General features: G+C 29.1%; 1 protein-coding gene across 3 annotated transcripts in view; it reads right to left on the bottom strand.

The window, feature by feature from the left end:
- The window catches only part of LOC142327999 (delta(14)-sterol reductase TM7SF2-like), a 36669-nt gene that overhangs the window by 5771 nt on the left and 6272 nt on the right, over positions 1-24626 (bottom strand). For 2 of the 3 annotated variants that reach the window (XM_075371430.1, XM_075371431.1), the window contains exons 3-7: positions 14728-14885; positions 11233-11418; positions 8402-8582; positions 7939-8231; positions 2618-2862 (exon numbers count right to left, since the gene is read on the bottom strand). In XM_075371430.1, the coding sequence (XP_075227545.1) occupies positions 2618-2862; positions 7939-8231; positions 8402-8582; positions 11233-11418; positions 14728-14885 (1063 nt within the window). Of the gene's footprint in view, positions 1-2617; positions 2863-7938; positions 8232-8401; positions 8583-11232; positions 11419-14727; positions 14886-17274; positions 17429-24626 lie in introns of those variants that run through there. The other variant, XM_075371433.1, reaches the window with a different exon arrangement.

The following is a 24626-nucleotide window of genomic DNA, read 5'->3' as shown; positions in this document are numbered from 1 at the left end:
ACTAAATTTATCTCTTTAAGATCAACCAGACAAATTCTTCACTAAAGATAGACCCATCAGTGTTAAGTATCTCCAGTGCTAAGATATGTTTTCTAGAATATTCAAGATTATCAATAAATAAATAATAAACTGCAAGAAATTTTTTTTTCTTCATATTTCCATATATATATATTAAGCATAAGTCTTAAGTTATACATGTCTGTAAATGGAACAGTTAACCAAAATATTTAAATTTATTCTTGTAGTAGCAATTGTCAACTTTATTGACAATGTTTATCTCTATTACAAGAAGTTCTAAAGAACATCAGTAGATGTGACACTTTGTGTTTATTAATTTTGATTGAAGAAGTCAAATCTTTTTTCTAAAGAATATTGTTGTTACTAGGGAATGAAATTTTACCTTCATTCCACTTATACCAAAATAATACAACTTAATAAACAGAAATATAATTTTTGATTGGCTAATTAGCCACATTTTATCACCTTTTGTTCTCCTTCCTCAATATAATGATGGAAATATTAATATAGTCTGGGGAGCTACATATGTCTATTTCTGATGAATATAATTTCTGAATGCTGAAAATTTTTGTTTTCATTTCTTTAAAATTATTTAAAGCTTTTTTGCTCACATAAAGAAAGATATATAAATATATAGCTTTTCCATTACAACTGCTTTATTGTCTTTGTAGCAAATTTATTAAATGTTTTATCAATATTCTGACCATTTATTTGAACCAACTTACTTCTTAGATCTACATTATTGTAATAATGTGCCATTATAAACTTAGCTGTTACTGAAAAAAAAAATTGCCAAAAAATTTTTATTACAGCACTAGAATCTGCTATCTTTTACGATACTTACACGTCAATTCTCATTTTCTCTTTATTAATGAAAAAATACAATTTTTTTTTTTATTTTAGGATGCTATACAAAAAATAAATAAATGGCGATAAAAATTCTATATTCTAATATATGCTGTTCATCTAAACCTTCTAGGATCTGATGGGTGTTTTACGATAAATTTGATATAGTTGTAATTGCTGAACAGGTATATTCATGTTTTGAAAATGCTACTGTAACAGTAGCATTAATTTTTGATGGTAAAATTAACTGCCACTTAGTACATAGAATATGATTTAATAATGTATGACATATTGAATGTACTTTTTAATTGTAAATCGTATAATTATATAAAGTGACACTGCATTTATTTTACGTGAATTTAATGATACTGAAAGTAATAATTCATATTTTCAAGACATTAGCGAAGGATATAACTCAAAATAAACTTAATCTAATATAGTGGGTATTGGTCCAACAATCATGCTAACAGATTCAAATTTTTATGCAAATAAAAAGTCTAATTTTAAATAAGTAATCGCTAACACATACTCATAAAATGTACATTTTAAGTTTTAATATTGCACAGAATTAAGAAAGGAGTAATGTACTGTCAAATAATTCATCTTAACTAGAACAGCAAAGGCTGTACTCAATATACTTTTGCATAGTTTTGTAGTCAGTCATCACTTGCAATTTCTATCTGGTGTTTCATTGATTTAGTTTTGTTCTTAGATTTATAAATGAAACATTTTTCATTTAATTTCTTAATTTTTTATCATAGTTATAAATAATATTAACAATCCAAGAATAAATTACTGCTGAATTTAAGCGAGTTAGATAATAAAAAATTATTCTATTTTGATTAATAACAATTACAAAATAGAATTTCAATAATGTTTAAAAAGATTATCATATCCAAAACAAAAAAACTGCTAATGAAAAAGTCTTCAAAACTCAATAAATTTGTCTGGCCACACAGAATTTAATTATTCTCTGATCATCATCTACATTATATTAGCCATCTTTCAGTCTAACAATTTTATATATGTACTAATCATCTTCTATTATAAGTCTGCAAGAATGATTTAAAATTCAACTGATTATGTCAACACATTGTACAATTTCATGCACTGACAATCTATTTTTTTTAATTACCAAGTTTATTTAGTGGTCTTAAATTTTTACACAAAAAACATAACTTTAGCAGTATATGTTCAAACTGGTCAACACAAAGTCACTGGTAAGTAATGAACTGCTTTTTTTAAACATAAATTATCAGAATTTTATTCATTATGGCAGGAATAATGGGCACTTGCTGACTGAGCAATCTCGAAGCTATTCTCCTCCAGGTTATTTGTCTTATGTTACAGCTCCTCCTTGGGATCATCAACTTTTCTCACCATCTAGTAGTTTCCTTCAATGTTCAACTCTTCTTTATAATTCTATGATGTAGGTTGGACCTTGCTACTATCATACTGACTGAGGATGGAATGAGTAGGATATAGAAGGGCTAGAGCTGTAGATCTAGAGGCTGTTCAATCTTGCTTTAATTGGATGGAGGACAGCAGTTCACTGTGGATTGTTTGTTAGTGGTACAATAGGCCAGCTTAATGACTTAAATGATTTTAGAGTAAATCCAAGTTTTATTTCTATGAAAATACAAATACAATATATCTAAAACCTGACAGTGTAAAGTCTAAGAATAATTAAAAAAATATATTAATTATAAAGATAAAATAAAAATTAAAAAATAGTATTGCATATTTGACTTACGAATGCATTAAAAGTATCTTAGGAATAACTGTGACAAAAAAAGGCCAAACAAATGAACCAATGACAAGCATATAACCAGTGCCTTCATACTGAATAAAAAATGAAGTTAGAAATATTTCTTCATAAAATAGGAAATCCAAAAATGTGAAGATCTGTAAGCCAGTTAACACAAGTATAGTCGGTGGATAATTTGGAAACTCTTTATTCTCCACAGCTTTTAATATAATTACTGCATCATATATTAACTGCAATCATACAAAAGTATATTTTACTATACCTTAAAAATAATTTAAAAAACCTTAAAACATCAAAGGAAGAAGTGAATGCTGAAAACATAGTTATCATGTGAGACGATTCAGTCTGTATACAATAAATTTCCCTAGACTAGATGGTGATATATATTGTTCTCATTACAATCACTTTCCAAACAGAAGGAACTTCATGTAAGAAAGTTAACGTACTATAATATTCAATCGTTTTCAAATCAAATCATTTTATTTCTACATTAAGATGACCATACACAAACTACAAAGCATATATAGTCAGTCAGACACATGATGTACAATATCAATTTTTTTTTTATATTAAGGAAAAACATTTAAACATTGTAGGGTTTGTCTACTGCCTGGTGGCTGCTGCATAACTGAATCAGAAAAACCACATACTTTATCCCTCACCCTTTCTGTATAGATAACAGTTGTTTCTATACTGTAGAGATAATTATTTACTTAATCTACATTATTTTCATAACTGCAGTTACAACTGTAACATGACAGTTAACAATCAACAACCTATTAGTTACATGCATAAGAAAAATGAATAGCCTTTGAAATATAACTTTTTAGCCTCCTAATGAATCGCAGGAATCAGTTATTAAAACATCACAATGTATTCTTATAGTGTGGCACAACTTCTATCATATAATACAGTAAACAATTATTTACGCAATACAAATAACATTATTAGTCATTTTGATAGAATTGCAAATAGTAAATCTCTAATTTTCATTTTTAGAAAATCAGTTCACATCTGTTTGTTTGGGAACATGGCAGACAAAAGTGTTTCTTCTAAATTGTTATAATTTTTCAAGTGACTTCATGTTATAATTCAATATTTCAGTTTATTTCAAGCAAATAAATTTACGTGCAAGTTAAGCACATAAGTATTTGTTTACTTTCAGCTAGATTAAAGATTCGCTGTTCAGTTAGATAAAATAATAAACAAACTTTAACATGTCAAGATAAAACACATGAACTTCCCATTGTTATTTTATTAAGAATATATTTCAATCAAATCATGTGAATCTTAAATGCAATTCATTAGTTTATTGCAGTTGTAATAACACTGATAAATATAATTTTTGTTTCCTAACATGCAATACATGATTTTAATCTGTTTTTTGATGCTGAAAATGAATATGAACTCAAAATCTTTCTATCACCCACCATTTTTGAAAAAAATTTTAATTTTAATTAAAGGATTTTTTTTTTCATTTTTCAATGAATAGTTAACATTTTAAACTTCTACATTGTATTTTGTTAGCTCATCTTTTATTGTTTAACTTTGTTAACAAAATTTATAAGCTATAAATAAAACAATTCTAGACAAAGAATTAAATCACATCATACCTAATTATCTAATACTGAAGAGTGAGCCTTCAAGGACAAGATTGATCATGTCTGTGCAGGTCAAAACATGTAGCTGAAAACATAGCTGTGTTGTTTGCATTAAGCGCTGGATTTAGGAATAAATTAATTTTGTTCAGTCTTACAGCTGTCTTGAGTTTGTTAACAGTGCAGTGTCATAGTAAAACTCGAAATTGTGTAAATGTTGTGGATGCCTTTTGTTATGTATGTGATGAGTTTACCGTAAAATCAAATAGATAAAATATTACACCTTTAATTAAAAAAGCATATCATTTGTACTTTCAGTGTAAAATTGGTGATCAGGATAAGATGTGGGCTCTTCATATAGTATGCACTAATTGTTCTGTGTATTTAAGAGGATGGTTGAAAGGTACATGTAAGACTTTGCCATTAACCAAAGAATCACGTAACAGATTGCTACTTTTGTTTATCCAGTTCCTGATTCCTGAGCCACCTGTGAATGTTTGTTTCGAAAGCAGTGAGTAAGAATCAGGCAGTACTGAAGAAAACAATGATTCTGATTTTGAATTATCTTCCAATAAGCCACATCTTATATCACAAGGTGAATTAAATGACTTTGTTTGGGATTTAAATTTATCAAAAAATAAAGCTGAACTGTTAGGATCAAGACCCGGTTGGAATTTACTTAAAGAATTAAAAAAAAAAAAAAAAAGTTTTGGGCTTTCGAAGCTTTTTCAGTACATTACTGATGAAAATAATTTGGTTTATTGCACAATATTGATGAGCTTATGTTGTTGTTGAACTTAGGACAAGTTCATAAACCTGAGGACTGGTGACTTTTCACAGATTCATCCAACTATAGTTTAGAAGTGGTTATACAACAGTAACAAATATCCTTTGATACCAATTGCTCATGGTATTAATTTGAGAGACATACGATGTGATGAAAGATGTTTTTAAAAAAATAAATTATAAAAAAACAGGTGAAACATATGTGGTGATTTGAAAGTTATAGCTATTTTGTTAGGCTAAACTAAGTAAATGTGTTGTCTTTGCAAATGGGACAGCCAAGCTAGGGAGAAACATTATGTTACCAAAGAATGGAAGAAACGAGACAACTTAACTCCAAATGGGAAAATTATTATTCATGAGCCCTAGTTGAACCCAAAAATACATTTTTACCCCCTCTCTATATCAAGCTAGGACTAATGAAAAATTTTATAAAAGCAATGAAGAAGAATAGTCCTGAATTTTTGTACATCAGGCAGAAATTTCCAAATATAAGTGAAGGAATATTTGTTAGTCCTCAAATAAGAATTGGTCAAAGATGATGTATTTAACTCAATGTAGAAAGTGCAGCTTGGGCTTCATTTAAAGACTTGCAAAAAGTTTCTTGACAAACAAATTTCCGACATCATTAATCAACTTCTTACTTCATACAAAGCTACGGGGTGTAATATGTTTTTGAAAGTACATTTCCTCCACTCACATCTGGATTTTCCCCAGACAACCTTGGAGATGTAAGTGACAAACATGGTGAATGTTTCCAAGACAGTTTGGTGATGGAAAGCTGCTATAAAGGGAAATAGAATACTAACATGCTAGCTGATTACTGTTGGACATTAATTCGGGATGTGCTGAGGCTATTTATAAAAGAAAAGCATCAGTGAAATCATTCTAACACAGGTATGGCCACGCAAAATTATAAATTTTTATAGATTTTAACTATATTTTCCCTTAATTTTTTTTTGAAACGCAATTTATATAAAACTAAGGGTGATAGAAAAATTGTATTTACATATCTGTAATGCACGCAAAAAAGCAATTCAAGAAATGGTATCACACTTTTTTGTCTGTGTAATTAAACCTTGTTAAAATTATAAGTTTTTAGTTAACAGTTTTAGACAATGCTGCATAAATTACAAAAAGTTAAGTTTGCAGGTGAACAGACTGTCCTTCGCTTTATGCAAGGAGTTACCAACTGGCAGATAGCTCATGATTTATACAGAATAAAAAAAAATATTGCAGTCCCCTTACAACAGATTCCTGTTAAACTAAATCTGTGTTAATTCACTATCCCAGTCTTAATAATGTTTACAGAATGAATGATGTTTAAAATCACTCAGGATGTTAAAAATGTGTACTTTGGGGAACAAAACATACCATTTGACATAAGTCTAATGAAAATCCATCAAACTGTTTGTGTACTTATCTAATGAACAAAAAATCATAAAAATATCAGAATTTTACAACAAAATACAGATTTGAACAGTTTGCAAAAATAAATGCTATATAATTGTTCAGAAATGAAAGGAACACTAAATAATAAGAATCCTGTAAAACGTTTTTAAATGGAAAATCAGGCAATTTTAATTTGCTTGGTCCTTTGTCACAAACTGCTATTGTGTTATGCACAGTAGCATTCTGAGGATCAAAACAACCATTTGGCTTTCTGTTTCAATAAAAAATGTACATGCTTTCAGCTTGTAGTAAAAAACTAGATTAAAACCTTGGTAGGGGTTATATAAAAACTAAAAAACAGATTTTTTTTTTTTGTAAATCGCTAAGGTTATTTTGTGTTAAATCATAATTGCTTTATACATATGGTCAAGGATGGTTACAAACCACCCAAGTAAAATTCAAACAGAGGCCTCTCTTCATTTCCCATTTACTCAATTTCCGTATTTCACATATTCAAAAGACTTTTTTGTCCAACACTGGATTGCATAATGTCAATTAAGATTTCTCTATAAAGTTAAAATAGAATGGGAGGAATTAAGACTGTGGGTCTCAGTAGACGACCTTGAAATTTTCATTAAAATTTTACTATATGGGAAGATAGAGAGGATTTCAAACATAACTTCAGCAGAACTAATTTTCTACAGACAGATCTGCACAAGTTTAAATAACTCTAAGACAAGGAAAATAATTATAAGAAACACTTTTAACATTTTAAGATTACATTTATGAATGTTTCAGTTTGATATCTATTCCTTAGTGTACATACAATGACTGAATTCATTGCAACAAAAATATTTTTATTGTTTTCAACTCATCACAGAAAGATCAGCAACAAATACTGGAAGTAACGAGCCTTATGCTTTGTTAATCTTTCTCTCACTGAACATTAAACTATTGGACTGAATAACCATTACAAACAAAAAGAATGAGGTGTTTAATTCACGTAAGTGAATTAAAAAAAGGCAAGTTTACAATAAGAAGCAAATGGTACTACAATTTTCAGAATTCAGGAGAAAAACTAAAAGCAGAGAAATCTATTCAGGACTAAAATCACATTTACTTTACAGTGCATTTATCACAAATACACACAATCATTTAAATATAAATGAAGGATTAATTAATTAATCATGTATAATTAAAAAAAAAAAAAAAATGTTAATAATTAATGTAAATAAATTTCATGAAAATAAAATTATATCTTAAAATTATAGAATACATCTATTTTACTGAAATAGAATTGCTTTATTTTAATGTAGTGCATATTTAAATCTTCATTAGTTTTAACTGCTTACAAGCTACCAGCATTCATTTTTATATGAAAATTGTAATAGTACTTAACTAATGAAAAATTATATTATAGATTTCAAATATCAATTTTTTCTGGTTACTTATAAGGAAAAACCATTCAAATTGTTAAATCAACTGAAAAAAGTGTATCTTCTAGGCTTAATTCTTTATAAAAAATTAACTTACTGCTCCAACTACAGCGATTCTGGTCAATGTCTGTTTAACATCCAATATTCCAAATCTCGGATTAACTTCTCTTCCGATCCAAAAATCATAAACCTTATTTCCAGTATTTCCATAACTATTTTGTATTACACCTGGACGACCTCCTTTTATAAATAAAACAAGTGATAGAAGAAATCCAAATAACAGAGATGATATTAAGAGTGGTACAGTTTTAGTTATTACAAAAGTAACAGGATATCTAAAATACTGTAGGACTCCGATGACACTCAAAGACAACAATGCATTTACTATACCTAGACAAAAAAATAAAAAAATAACTTAATATAAATTATTAAATGCTTAAAAGTGCAATCAATTTATTAGTACTTTATATAAATCAACAAAATTAACAAATTATATATATTTATTCATCAACATAAATGTATCTAATAATGTAGAAAAAGTGAATAAAATGTAGGCACACCTGAACAGCGATACTGTAGAGATTCATTTGTATATGGTAATGGATTTATCTTTTTATTCAAAGGTAATATTGACAACAAAAACTGCCAAGTAACAAATCCTGTAAACCATGCTGTAGCAAATGGATCCAAATAATACTTCCAGTTTGTAGAAACTGTAAAGTCAAATGGTTTACATTTTTCCTGAAAGAAATATCACATGTTAATAGACTCTTGTGCAATCTTTTTTACAGAAAATATTTGAACACAGTTTGATACCCTTATAAAATCATAGATTACAAGCACCGTTTCAAAAAACTTTAGATTTTCTATTAATACCAACAAAAAGGCTTAACTGTCACTAATGTGAAGTTCACTTACGCATCAAAGATCTACAATACAAAATTAAAATATAACTGAGACAAAAAAAAATCTTAAAAATTATTCTATTTGTTTACAGAATCAAAATTGTTAAGTAATTCCTTAAAAAAAAGAAGCATCTTTATTTTTTTGAAAAAAATAAAAAATGTTAAAAGCTTTTTGTTTATGTTATTCCCTATCAAACATTATCTACTTTTTTGAAAAAAATTCTTTTGGAATTAACAATACTGTATAAACTATATTTATACAATATGGATTTCTTAAAAATTAATTCTTTAATAAAATTAGCTGTAATTGCTTCAGAATAAAAAATGAAATAAATAGTCCCACTTTCAAAGACACAAATGAGGCACAATTTTAGCATTTTATAAAACTAAAGATGATGAAGAATATACACCACTTTATGCAATGGAGAAAGTACAATAATCAAAGAATTATTAATACTTAAACATTACTGAGAATAAAAATATCACTCAATGAAGGGATGTGTATATAAATTGAAAATATAACACTATCTTTACTTATCAGAATAAAAGTTTCTCTTATTATAATAATGAACAGTAGAGTTTTTTGGCCAATATTATAAGCTGATAATAAGAATCATAATTTTTTCAGCAGTTCAAGGCTTTGGTAGTCTAGAAACTACACACTACTGAATCTATGATATACCCATTGAGAAAATAGCTCTAGGATCTGGCACCAATACAACTTTTGTTATAAATATATACGTTATTCTTTTAAAATAATACATGCATAATTAAGAATTGTCTGATGAAATGGTGATACATAAAATACCAAGAACACAAAACTGGTATGAAGAAAACAGTATTCTGCTGCTATGAAGGATTATTACAGGCAGAACACACTGGAGCCTATAGCTGGTGACAGTTCTTCAAGCACATACTACCAGGTAACATTAGAAAAACTTGAAATGACGTATCTAAGAAACTATTTGATAAATAACAGCAGGTTGATAAGAAAAATAAATAAAATATAATTCTAGTTCAATTATATATATTTTTCAATACAAACACCTTTTTAACTTGATATACTTGCCCCATGATGTTCAACAGCCATTATACAATTTAATGATTTGTCTATCTCTTCAAGGATGCTCTACTCACAGGATCAATCAATTCAATGCCACCAGAAAATGTTTTCCCCCCTGAATAATTTCTTAGGTTCAAAAACAGATGGAAATCACAGGGCTAAATCTGATGAGTAGAGTAGATGTGGTAGCAAACCAAAAACTCAATAAACTAATCAAACTGGCATACTCGACAAAGAATTAAACATTTAATTAATAAATATAAACATCTAAAGATACATACATCAATCTCTATATAGTTTATTAAATAATTTTCTTCTTAAATTATACAGTAAATTTCATTAAAATACTACCATATAGTAACATATGGTCTATCTCTAAGGGTGTGATTGCAAGACTGACAACAGATTTAATCGTTGCATACAGCCCAAGCATTAAACCTTTTCATTCAAGTTGCATCACATTATATTCAAATCTTTATATTTAGCACAGATTCTAAGTTACATCTACCTATATAGACAAATTATATAAAAATAGAACAAAATCAATTGCATATTTCATAATACAATGTACATCAAACAAGGTTCATAGAAAATTGCCAATATTTTCAGCAAAGATTACAGGGTAGGTTTAATAAATCACAAACACTTGAATACAGCAACCCAATATAGAAATCAATCTGCAGTAACCAAACATCACGTAAACCAGATGCATTCATCTGCAGATATAAAAACATTATATGTATTGAAGTCAACTGGTCACATGTAAAAATATAGCCATGAAAATGAAACATACAGCTCCAAAGAGTAAGTGATATATCATAAAAAATAGTTCACTAACTAAAACTGACAACAGTGTATTTCAAATCTACTATTCAAGAACACAATAAACAGGCAACTCTAACTGCTTTAAAACTAACAGTATCTGTCAATGATGAATGAACTACATCATAGTTCTGAAAAGTCAGAAGAATATTTTCCATGTTTATAGTGGTTCAATAAATATTTACTTTTAATAAAAGCAATTTAGCTTGTAAAATTTAAACCTGTATCCTGTAGCATTACAAATAATAACAGCTAACCAGTGATAATTTTAAACAATCTATTGAAGAATTATGTTCTGCTGGCTAATAAATTGCATTAAAAAATGTATTAATACAACATATATTATGAAAATTATATAACTTTCAAATAAATCATCATACTATATCAGTGTAAACTTACAGTTATAACAAATAAAATAAATAGTAAAAAAAAAAATATTATACTAAAATGATTTAGTAATATAATGCAAATTGCAATTAAAATTTATCAACAAAAATCACATGTTAAACATTACTTGTTAAAATCATTCAACATGATAAAATACACAAATTTTACAACTATAGTATATTAATAATACACTATGAAAAAATCTTTAACATACTTTAACACAAGACAGCTGCAAAGCAACAACAAATATCGGTACAAAGTAAATGAGAAAAAATGCTCCAGGCCAACCACAAAATTCTTGAGGTGCAGATTTTGATCCGTAATCTGATGATGATAATACATGATTTGATTTTATTAATTTCTCCACTTTTTTCTCAATTTCTTTTTTTATACCATCCAACTGTAAAAAATTATATAAATAATTACAACAAAGTATACATTTTTCTTAGATAAATTAACCATTACTTTAACTTAATTTACTGTTTCAATAAAATTTATGAACTTGTTTAAAAAGACAAAAAATCAGAGAGCTTTAAACAAGAACCACCAATCAAAAAATATCCTTATGGGACTATCCGTTACAAACTTATGCCTATATACAATTACATAAACAGTAGAATTTAGATTTAAATTCTACTATTCTGACAGCACTGCACAATATAATCATGATAATAGGAGATTATTGACACAAACAAACTTAACATTTTCTATTATACTGCTTACTTATGACAATGAAAAACAACATATCTTTGGTCAGCAAGTATTGTTATCATATGAAAAGGTTTCAGCAATTTAAGAATCTATTATAAATTCTGAAAATGTATCTGCCTCATATTCATATAATAGGCCGGGAGTTATCCATGTATACATATTTAATATCATTAAATGTTTCAATACTACATTGATAAAATAGAACATACACAACATGAAGATACAGGTACAGAGGGGTTTGGAAGGTATTACTTTCCGGAAATATGGGATATTTTTTCTGTTTTGGTAGTTTGTTAGCCTCTTTTTCAGCCCCAATTAAGTCATTCCCACCTCTTACTAAAAATTACAGTAATTAAGAGATTCATTATTTGATTAAATAGAGAATCATAACTAATGTGTAACAAAAGACATAAAACCAAGTAAATAAGGACTGCATAATTTTTTCCTAAATATGGTACTTGCTATTCTAAGCAAAAATGCTAGTAATGTGATTTTATTCACAATATTTGTTGATATATTTTATTTACTATATTGCTAAATGCTGTATTTACTATCTGTGAGCGTGATGCTAGTAAGCAGATGTCAGGGGGACTTACAGTTCATGTATGCACCTGCAAGCATATTCCTCCCTACCACTCTTTAGCTGCCTATAAAAGACTGATGCCAGCACAGGGAATGCATTCTGTTGCCAGCCTCCACTAGAAGTTCCCTGGCCAAACTAACATGGGATCTCCTGCCAGATGCCAACACCCCTACATCCCTGCTGAAGCAGCAGGCCTGGCCGGCATGCCGAATGAACTGCTGGGTGTAGACACTACCTTTCCTCCCAGCTTTATGGGCTTCAAGTTCCCTAGCTGGTCCGACATGAAGCCCACTAGCACCAGGAAGCATAGCAGCGGAAGTTGGAGCTGGACGAGCTCTACCTAGACTGCGCCAGTGAAAGAAGATCGATGCCAACCTGAGGGCTCTGGAGGCCACCATTGCCATGCTGTAGTGGTGGCCCAACAGCCACTGAGGGGAAGCCCAGTCCAATTCTGACAGACAAGCTGGAATTCCCTAGCATCATCGGAGATCAGCTTCCAGTCCCAATAGCCCTTCCCACAAAACCCACAAACTGGCCTTTTCAGGGCTATCATAAGATTCTAAGGGCCATGTGCTGCCAAAGCAATACGACAACAATAAATAGCAGAAATAGTTCATCTAAAATCAATAGTGTTACATGATAGTGCAAAAAATAGTTCTGGCCATGCTAAAACAATATTAGCATTACATTACATTGAAAAGGTTTAAAATGAGTATATACAGATACGTTATACAGGTTATGAACACTTCTTAAAAACTGGTGTATAACAGAAATTACTTAATTTCTGTTATGCACCAGTTTTTAAGAAGTGTGTAATAGTAAGATACAAGACACATGTAGCCCATTAAGCTGATCAAAAGTCAGGAATAAATAATTTTCAAATATACCAATATATCCAAGTTATAGTTTTCTTACTGTAACAGGACCAGTATACTGAACCACAGAGCAACAGATTTCTTCCAATTAAGAAGAAAGAATAAGAAAATAATAATGAAAAGAAGAATCCAGAAGGAATTAAAAGGGATTCTTTTCTCAACTAACATGTCCGTTTAACAATTTATTTCGTAATACAGACAATGGCACCTCCAAGAATAGTTGTTCGACCAGAAGGATTACCGAACCGGAATAAGAATTTATGGGAAAACGTAAGGGCGCAGACGATGAAAATTATTACGCTTCAACAGTTAAGGGATGAGGCGGGTACTGGTTCTGCAGGCCAGGGTTATAAATACTGCAAAGAACAAGTCGAGTGTCAGTATTTCTGTGAGGTCATGTTTGGCATAGTCATGATAATAAGCATGACAGTAGTTTTGCCAAGCCTTACTTCGATGCAGTTGAGGTGACACTGTTATCAGTAAGCATATGGTAACAATGAGTGAAGAGTATTCCATTGTGTATAGTGGTCAATGCAGGAAGTTTTTCAGTGAGTTATTGGTAAACAGTAGTAAAAGTGACAGAACTCTACTCACTCATGAAGTGTAGGGTAGCTCTAATTGTAAACAATAAAAGTAATAACATTCACAGAAAATAAATTGTATGAACTTTAAACTTATCTTGGGTTTTCTTGTTGTTAATGCAAGGTTCTGGCAGACATTATAATGTTTGTATTAAATTGGACTGGATTCTAGTTTTTATAATTTAACCGTCTTAAAAAATCTGGTCCTTATTTGAATTACTAATTTATGTCACATATTCATTATTGTTATTTATTTCCTATGTTTTTAAAGTAATAAATTGTATTTACAAGAAATTTTTAGTTTGTTAGTCTCTCAATGTCCTGGTCAAGCCGTAAACATATGACATTATTTACATCAAACTTACGCACAGAATGGAGCATACTATGCTGCTTTATTTTAATATGTTGAAGTGCCATAACCACTAAGCAGTAATACGGTTAACAATAAGAGGTAACGTATTCATTGCACGCTTAAGATTTTATTGACTTTTACAGTCTTTCTTTTTTCCTGTTTAGCCTCCGGTAATTACCTTTCAGATAATACTTCAGAGGATGAATGAGATGTATGAGTGTAGTCTTGTACTGTCTCAGTTCGACCATTCCTGAGATGTGTGGTTAATTGAAACCCAACCACCAAAGAACACAGATATCCACGACCTAGTATCCAAATCCGTGTAAAAATAACTGATTTTACTAGAACTTTAACCCTGGAACTCTCGACTTTGATATCAGCTGATTTGTGAAGACACGTTCACCACTAGACCAACCCGGTGGGTTGACTTTTACAGTCTGATTACTACTTACTGTTAAAGTACAAATGACAAAGAATAATTAATCTGTTTATTCTCAATGTTTTGCAATATAATTTCCAGCATATTTGATAAAAATTTAAGTGAATTATCTTTTAATTAAACATTTTTTAAGGATAAAAAAATAATTAATAATTTGATTCTTAATACCTCTTTAGAAGCAGATCTTAGTCGACTTGATCTACGGACAACTCCACCACTGCTTGTTTCAACTTCATAATTAATATTTCCAGAAGACAACAGAGTTCTAGTTTGAGATATCCTAACTTCCTCAATTGTTCTGCTTCTTTCACGGCTATTTCTCAGCTCTAAATATAAAAAAAATTCAAATAAAACAAAAGTTTCATCTAGCTACAATCGAGACCACTGTCAGTCTACACTTTGTTAAAACAGCAGACTTCTCATAAGCAAATACAGTGAAACTTCTACAAAACGTATGGTTTCCCAAGTCCCAATACATTTTTATAGAAATTAATCTCTTCATGATGGAAAACTCTGCAATACAGAAACAAAAAGGAAACAGATTTTACTTTTAATTTTACGTATTAATCTCGCCTTACTGTTTTTAAAAATGTCGTTCAGTAACCATTGGAATGGTACTCAAATAAAGTCTTCAATGACGTCTAACATAATGGAAAAATGACTATATAATTTAAATGAAAGAATAGTGAGCAAAAATAGAAATATTCCACTGTTTTTAGACAATGCGTCATTCACCCTCATGGAAATTATTCTAACATTATAAACACAACTAGTGTAACTCAATCGATGGATCGGGGGTTACTGAAAAAAATTCATTATTGAAAACACATTCTGCAGTTGCCAATATGGATTCATGTTCATCTGTTCAAGAACTGACGCATAAAATTACTGTTCTGGATGTACTAAGGTGGCTCTCTTCATTGTACAAAGAAATTATAAATGTGTTAAAAATATGTTTAAATAAGCTGGTTTCCGCACAGAAACCGATGATTATGTTCCCGATACATGCCCCAATACAACAATACAGTGTAAAGTTGAATTTCTATTGCAAGAAAGTGGTCAAACATTGGTTCATACTGAAGACTACATGGGTATCGATAATAATTTGATAACCGAAGGATTTCAAAGAAATGAAATCCTTGAATTTCTTTGAAATTCAAGGACTGTAGATGAATTATTTTGTCTGAAACTAGCAGATTAACAAAAGTTCAGACGAAGAAGGTCAAAGAGACAAAATTAACAGTTTTGGAGATGCATTGGATATGGTCACACAGCTGGAAGAATTCGCGATTCGTATAAACAGCAATGATTTGTGACAAAATTTGTTAACTGCTAGAAATAATATTGAAAATGAAAGTTGCAAGAGTAAATTACTGAAACAGACTATTGTCCTAGACAATATTATTATTATTGACTTATTGTACTAGACTATTTTAGAAAATGATTTTATTTTAGAATTCGTGTTAGATCACATGTTTTAGGCTAAGTGAATTTTTTGTATTTACTTGTATTACTGAAGTGTATACTTGAAGTTAAGTGAATAATTATTGGAAATAAATCCAAGGGTAAGTTATTGAAACAAAACTGTACTTGATTATTTTGGAAACTGATGTTTAATTTAGAATTAGTGTTAGAACATGTTTCATTTTAAGCCAAGTGTATTTCTTCTAATTAAATGTAACTTTTAAATGAAAAATTACTAACTTGTAAAAATAAATAACACCATCTTTCACTGAACAATTTGCAGTATAATTTCCGGATTATTCCTGTCTTAACTTCATTTCACATTTGTATAATTAAAAGCACAGGACCTCAAAATAAAATAGCTCAATTTTTAAAAACTCTGCAAGATGAAACCTCTTCAAAATGGAATTCTTACTCAGCCCCATCAGATTCCGTTTTGGGGAGGTTTTTCTGTACCATCACAGAAAAATTATATTATTATGTTTAAAATTGAAATAATTTTAAACACTATTTTCATTAATTTGAAAATAAAATTTGAGGATTCTAAACTAGTACAGGCAGATCACAGCAGTAGTAAGTAATATTTATCAAAATGGGGGAAAATGGAAACTTTGGAGCATAATTATTTTAAGTATTTTGTTCATGTAGTGAGGATGAGGACGTTGTTACAAAGATATTAGAGTAGAATGGGAAGCAGAGTAAAGGAAAAAAAATAAGGAGAAATCCAGTAACATTTCTAGAACAAAAAAGTAAAATAGCACTATGAAAAAATATGTTACAACTAAAGGACACTGATGTTTGAGTAATAGATAAGATTAGTGATAGTAGATTAATGGATATTCTTTCTTAATCAAATTTTTTCAACAAATTTACTGCAAACTGTAAAAATAAAATACAATTTTTGCAATAAAAAACAAGTTTTCATAAAATGTAAATGATGTAAGAAAATATCAGAAATCATCTTTTTATTAAATAGACACAATTTTAAGATTAGCCTAGCATTTAAATTTGGTTATGATAACAAATTTCCTGTATTTAGATAATTTGGTTCAAAATTATTGAAATAAATCTGAACAAATGAATTTAAAAAAAATGTTTTCTTATTTACATTGCGAACAAAACATGCAGACAAAAATCTTTAAATAATTTTAATATATAGACATGACAATACTTATATTTATTTTACGTATAATACAACAACCAAGAAACATATAATAAAATCCATTTAGAAAATGAAATATTAAGTTGTACCATTCATAAGCAAACTACTAGAATAACATCCACATATTCAGTTGCTACAAACAACATAACGTTATACTTGACTAATAAAATGAAGTTGAAAAAATCACATCTTTTCTGGGAAAAGAATTAAGACCAGTTGAACAGACAACCAACACACTGATCACTAAACCAAAGGGCCAGTCAAGGTTATTTTAATAATATTTGAAATTGGAATTTAATTTATTACTACAAGCTTTATAAAACTGCTTTTGAAAGAACTACTTATTATATTAAAAAAAATTCCAATTATAATTCAACAACAAGACATAAAATAACTAAATACTAATTACATAACAGTACTAGTATGAAGAAAATATTCAAGGCTAGAAAGCATAAAAAGAAAAAAGTAAATGACCTCTAGCAAATTACAGAGATCTAATAAAGATGTTTTAAAACTTGCAGAAACAAATACTACATTAAATGCAAAACAGTATGTAAGTGATATATGTACAATCATAAATTAACTATTTAGGTCACAGTTTTTATACTGTGTAAAATTATTTAACAGTATCTGTATAAAGCACAATAAATATCTACACTTAAAGAGTGCTTCAATGTAAAAATATGCTTCCATTTCAAAGTACTAACTGCATGAATACATTTAAATCTATCTCTATATACTTAAAACGTGGTCACTTTTAAATAATGAAGAGGAAAAAAAGGAAAAATAATACAGACATCTACGATTCTAGATATCAATGTTAATGGCTTATTTTAGTTCACAAAATTATAATGCATTTATTACCATAATATTGTATATTATATTATATAATATTATATATTAACATTTCTCACCAGTTTTATACGTAACACATATTATTACAGCTTTATGCTAAAAACTACAAATAAATTCATATTGCATCAAAACATTAAATTTGGATACATATAATATCTTGTTTATCTATGTTGAGCTCACACAGGTCACAAGATATTATGCATTCACTTTCATTATGGAACTAATGTAGCCTCAAATTTCTGTATTTTCCTGTTCAGAAATACAGATAAAAATTTTTTTAAATGCTACAATTTCAAAATATTCAAAAGCTTGTTAACCACAGAGTTCATACGTACTAAATTTTCTTGTTTTTATTTACTTATTTATATTATAATTTAATGAATGGATCATAATAATCGTGTGTTGCTTTAATAAGCAAATTAGTCATAATTCATTAACTTATTTTATAATCATCAATAAATACTTAGTGCTAGTCGATAAAAAGCAATTATGTTTTATTGAACTTCTACTTCTTACTATACATGACTACCTGTCAAATTAGAACTTTTAAAAGACATAATCTAAAATTAACAATAAATCACCTTAAATGAGTAAACAAAAATATCTAATTAAAATTCACTATCAAAAATATAAAATTATAAAAATAAATTTTTACAACACTGAAATTCATACATCGATTAATAGGATGAATAAACCACAACAGTGATAATTACAATTCATAGGTAAAGTATATTTTCATTCAATGCACTGTAACATCTGACTTTCAGATTGTTCAGACAATTACTGATTTTGAAAAAACAAAGTAAAATAATGAAATTATGCACAAAAGCTCAATTGGAACATCAAAGATGTCTAGTTGTCAGAACAACATGAACTTTAAAGTATCAACTTACTTACTAGCCAATGCCCACCCTTGGCTGTTCAGCCACTTGGCAATGTATAGCATCAACTAGTAGACACTGGTTCATTAATAATCTCCATAGTGGTCAAGTACTGTCTCTGTCTATGATCCAGAAGACTGCTAATGTTCGCAAACTGGTGCGGCTAGCTATTTTTTTCATAAAATATAAAAATGTTGTTTAAAACATAGGCCAATAAACTACAACTGAGTATTATGTATTCATGTCTTTGAACTTTATAGAATTTTTTAATAAGATATATATAAGATAATGCATACCATCATTTATAAAAACCAACAGTTATGACTAGCCGAATTAAATAGTTCTGATCATGTTTGAATGTAACAGGTAAATTTTAAATTTACTTATTTTAATAAAGAATTATGAGAATATTTTATATATGGGATAACTCATTCATGGTATTTTCATACGTAAACATAACCTGTCATTGACAAATGCGTAGATTATATTTTAATATTTAACTGTAACAAAAAAAAAAAAAATTACCATCTAAAGAATTCAATTAAGTATTACCACATTAAATTCAAATTTACTGCAGAAACTGATAAAAGTAGAAAAATAATTTTATTGGATATTAAAATAAATATTAATAATAGTAAAACAATAATTAGGGAGAGTTTATTAACAATTAAAACATTAATCACAAAAAATCAAGCACCCAGATTCACACAAAACAAATATTATATATGAAACTCAATGAGGTTAAAAATATAAATAACAATGAAACAGAATTAGGAAAAGAAATAAAATAAATTACATTCAGAGCAAACAAAATTAATATTTATATGGATGAAGTAAAAATAAAAACAAATAAAAAAAAGAGTTTCAGTAATTCTATTTGGAAAAAATTAGATAGTTACTGTTTATAAGTAGCGCATTAAAAAATTACAAATAGATGTCTACAATAGTGAAAATCACAATACTTTTAAATTAATAAATAATCAAACAAAATATTTAAATGGTAACAAAACTACATATAAAGAAAAATTTAGCAGTAAAAAGTTCACAGAATTAATTGAAAGCCAATGTATATCAATAAAACTCGATCCTTTAAATAAAGATATTAAGAACATACAGAATTAGAATAAAGAATTTTTAAAATTTTGCTGATTAAATCCAGCAAAAAAATCATTACACATGTACATATATTAACAAATACATAAAATAGCCTAGAAACATTAGAAAGAAATTCGGAATAAGATGAACTATTATTTAAATTGGCACACCTGTTCTAATATCCGGGTTATCTGTAAAACCACCACTTAATTCAAATGGTAATGACAATATCAGATTTTACACGCAAAGAGGTAATGCATTACCAGACATAACATTCCATATTTGATAATGAATCCACCTAAGAAGTAAAAAGTAAAAGAAATACATTCTACCTTCTGATTCAATTTTCTAATACCTCAAAAATCAGTTGACATTATAAATAACTTTTTTTTGTTTTAAATTTTAAACAAAAATTAAATTATATAAGCAGATAATATTTAGATATAAATATAATCTGCTTACCAACAAATATCAGTACAAATTTATATCTTAGTGCTTTGGGAAATTATTTCCATCTTCTGGGATGTATCATAACTAATAATAATAATGACAATGACAATAATAATAATACTTCACATATTAAATGAGTTAGATAAATAAAAACATATTTGTATAAATATAACAATTGATCGTCAATTACTAAAATCAAGTCATACGTAATGCATCTTGTCAGTGTGGTAGTAACAATTGTTATGTTTATTATATAGATATCAGTTTAGCCAACATAAGAATTAATAATTATGATTTAAAACGACTGAATAAAATATCATCTTCAAACTTGATTTGCTTGTTTATCAGTTTGTCATTATTTAAGTATATGTGTAATTTTTCTAAATATTTGTTTTATAAATATTATTGGAGTAATCAAGGGTATTAATAAAATTAAGGTCATAATTAAGAAAAATTAAATTTTTCATTCTGAAGAGCCAAATATTTCCAGGTAACTGCTAATGGTTATGAACAATGTAGCCACACTGATATGCTTGATTATCCTTTTTTCTAATTTACATAAAATAACCCCTTTGCAGCCTGCCTGTGAATTCATTAATTTGTTTTTGTTTTAACTTAATCAACATATACTTTTCTTAATACTTTTCTGACTGCTCTATCTATATTATTAAAGAGGAAAAGGGTTTTTGTTTAGGATAAACAAAAAAACTAAATCAATTGCAACCAAATTTTACCATGTTTCTTGCTATAACTGAGGTTTATATATTTAATCTCAAAAAAATGTGAATATAATTATTATGAAGTAGTGGAGATTAGCTAGTTGAAGCACAAACTTTAATGAACTGAATTAATGACATCTGAACTGTGAGCCTCTATCATTATGTAAGCTGGGTTTCAACTGAATGAATCGGAATCAATTGAATAACATTAAAAAATAAGAGTTAAATTTAGAAAATCAGTGTTTAACAATAATGGGCTTCCTGTGGGGACTGCATGTGAGGCTAGAGCAGTGAGCACTTTGTGGGAGGCTAGACTGATCATCACAATCAATTGATAAACAAATGGGGTGGCCCTGGAGCGCTGTTTTGGGAGGTATAATCAGGTGCTCTTATAATATATCTGCAAACAATCGTCTGATTTTCAAAATTCAAATGGGGTTTTTGTTAGTAGGCTCTTTCACATATATCAGGTACATTCTCAATTTAACAGATCATGGTTATTTGGAAATTTCATCTAAAACTGAAAAATTATTTATTAAAACGTGTAAATAATAAATAATCTGTTACGGAGCTGCACTTCTCATTTGAGTCAAATGAGAAGTGCTCCTTCTCATCAGAGTCTAAATTCTCGTGCTCCTTTCTTAGAGCAAGCTGCTCTTAAGATATAGAGATATTTTCAATAGAGGTCTTATTGAAATTGAAGACAACATATTACGAGTGATTCATAATCAATGCCAAGAAAAAATTACTCAAGATAAATTGATGAAAATTTGTATACATGGTGTAACTACAATAAATTTTTTTTTGTAATTCTGAGTTTAATGGGTTAAAATGGAATTTTTTTTAAACAACTTTTTTAATTTCTTGGTAAATGAAAAAACTAAACTGATTTTTGATGAGTGTAATCTTCATGTCAATAAATCAATTTCTATATTTTTGGAATTCGACCTTGAAAGGGGGGGGGGGTTGAAGAAAAGTAAAAACAATGATTGTAAATTTTCCCAATCCTGACTATACTAAATGAGATATCCAGCAGATTTTGGCTAGCAAATACTCTTCAGATAAATATTTAAAAACCATTTTGGGTTTTTTGAATTCCAGTTTTTTTAGGGGGTGCAAGATATACAGCCCTGTGACTCAACCAACACAGCCACAGGTATCATTACTTCATTTGTGACTGGCTGCACCTGCCTCCAGTTACTTGACTAAAAAACATAAAATAATAAGACTGACTGCTACAAGAAACACAAGTAACCATATGTGTGGGTGAAGCAGCAATGGATAGCTAGTTTTAATATAAAAGTACCATAATTTTTCTTCTATTTATGGTGTACATTTTTTATAAAGTTGGGTCTATAAAGTTTTTTTTTAATAAGATAATCAGCTACACGTGCTTTTATATTACTATTTCTTTATGCATTTATATACCAAAAAAATAATCTTTTTATCATTGATTTTTGCCAAACAACTAAATATATCATATTTAAATTACTAAGATCATCTATTCAATATTATATAATATAACGAAATCTTTACCTTTTACATTTATTTACATTAGACATAATTAATGTAATAATTTAGTTTTTATTTTTAGTGGATTTTCAAAAAAAATCATTTATTTATATAATTACATATAATAAAAAACCTTTTCATCCATTCTACCAGACACAAATCTTAATTGATTTTGACAAAACTTGGTGGAGTGATGTAAACCTATTGGGAATAGACTGCGCTATTGATTTTCGAGTGAATCAAAAAAAGGGGTTTTTAGTTACATTTTTAGCTTTTTTTTTGTTCTACTATTATGCAGTATTAAATCATGCATTTAAAGAATAAACTAATGCTTTCATGAAAAATACAGCTCCATTAATATATTCATCAAATAATAAGTTAATTATTTTAAAATGTATTGTACAACATTATTTTTAAAATAATAAAAATAAATGAAGCTGTAATTTTCATGAAAGCATTACTTTAAGTGGATGATTTAATTCAGTGATGACAGATAAAGGAGATCCTTTATTCAACCTTAAATTAAACATAACTCAAGAACGACTCAACCAATCACCAAGTTTTCACATGCACAACTTCAGATTTATACTACTACTACAGCATATCTAAATTTCAATGAAACTGATCCAGTAGTTTTGGAGAATTTGGAGCTACAAAATTTTATACATAGGTCTTTATACATCCTCCTCTATGAATCATGAGACCTTGCCGTTGGTGAGGGGGCTTGAGTGCTCAGGGATACAGAGTAGCTGGACCGAAGGTGCAACCATATCGGAGAGGTATCTGTTGAGAGCCAGACTAAGGAATGATTCCTGAAAGAGGGCAGCAGCTCTTTCAGTAGTTGTTAGGGGCGTGAGTCACAATGACTTAAACGGCCGTATCAACATCACTCAGTCCTCTGAGTACTGCGCAGCTGAAAGCAATGGAAAACTACAGCTGCTTTTTTTTCCAAGAAAATGTGGCTCTCTGCATTTTCACATAGCAACAATGGAGGCGCCTTCCTTGGTAAAATATTCCGGAGGTAAAATAGTCCCCCGTTCGGATCTCCGGGTGGGGACTACTAAGGAAGGGGTCACCAGAAAATTAAAAAATAACATTCTACGAGTCGGAGCGTGGAATGTTAGAAGCTTAAAAAAGGTTGGTAGGCTAGAAAATTTAAAAAGGGAAATGGATAGGGTGAATGTGGATATAGTAGGAATTAGTGAGGTTCGGTGGGAAGAGGAAGGCGACTTTTGGTCAGGTGATTTTAGAGTAATTAACTCAGCGTCAAATAATGGGCAGGCAGGAGTAGGTTTCGTGATGAACAAGAAGATAGGGAGGAGAGTGGAGTATTTCAAAACGCATAGCGATAGAATCATTGTAATAAGGATAAAATCAAAACCTAAACCGACAACGATTGTTAACGTTTATATGCCTACAAGCGCCCATGATGATGATGAGGTAGAGTGTGTATACGAAGAGATTGATGAAGCAATTAAACACGTAAAAGGAGATGAAAATTTAATAATAGTTGGAGATTGGAATGCAAGCATTGGAAAAGGCAAGGAAGGAAATATAGTGGGTGAATACGGGCTGGGCAAAAGGAATGAAAGAGGGGACCGACTTATAGAGTTTTGCACGAAGTATAATTTAGTAATTGCCAACACCCAATTTAAAAATCATAATAGAAGAATATACACTTGGAAAAAGCCAGGCGATACTGGAAGGTATCAGATAGATTATATCATGGTTAAGCAAAGATTTAGAAATCAACTCGTTGACTGCAAAACTTACCCTGGAGCAGACATTGATAGCGACCATAATTTGGTGATAATGAAATGTAGATTGGGGTTTAAAAACCTGAAGAAAAGTTGTCAGATGAATCGGTGGAATTTAGAGAAGCTTGAGGAAGAGGAGGTAAAGAAGATTTTTGAGGAGGACATCGCAAGA

Source organism: Lycorma delicatula, chromosome 7, assembly GCF_047948215.1.
Source record: "Lycorma delicatula isolate Av1 chromosome 7, ASM4794821v1, whole genome shotgun sequence".
Classification (NCBI taxonomy): Eukaryota; Metazoa; Arthropoda; class Insecta; order Hemiptera; family Fulgoridae; genus Lycorma; species Lycorma delicatula.
This window is presented reverse-complemented; position numbering and strand designations above follow the sequence as displayed.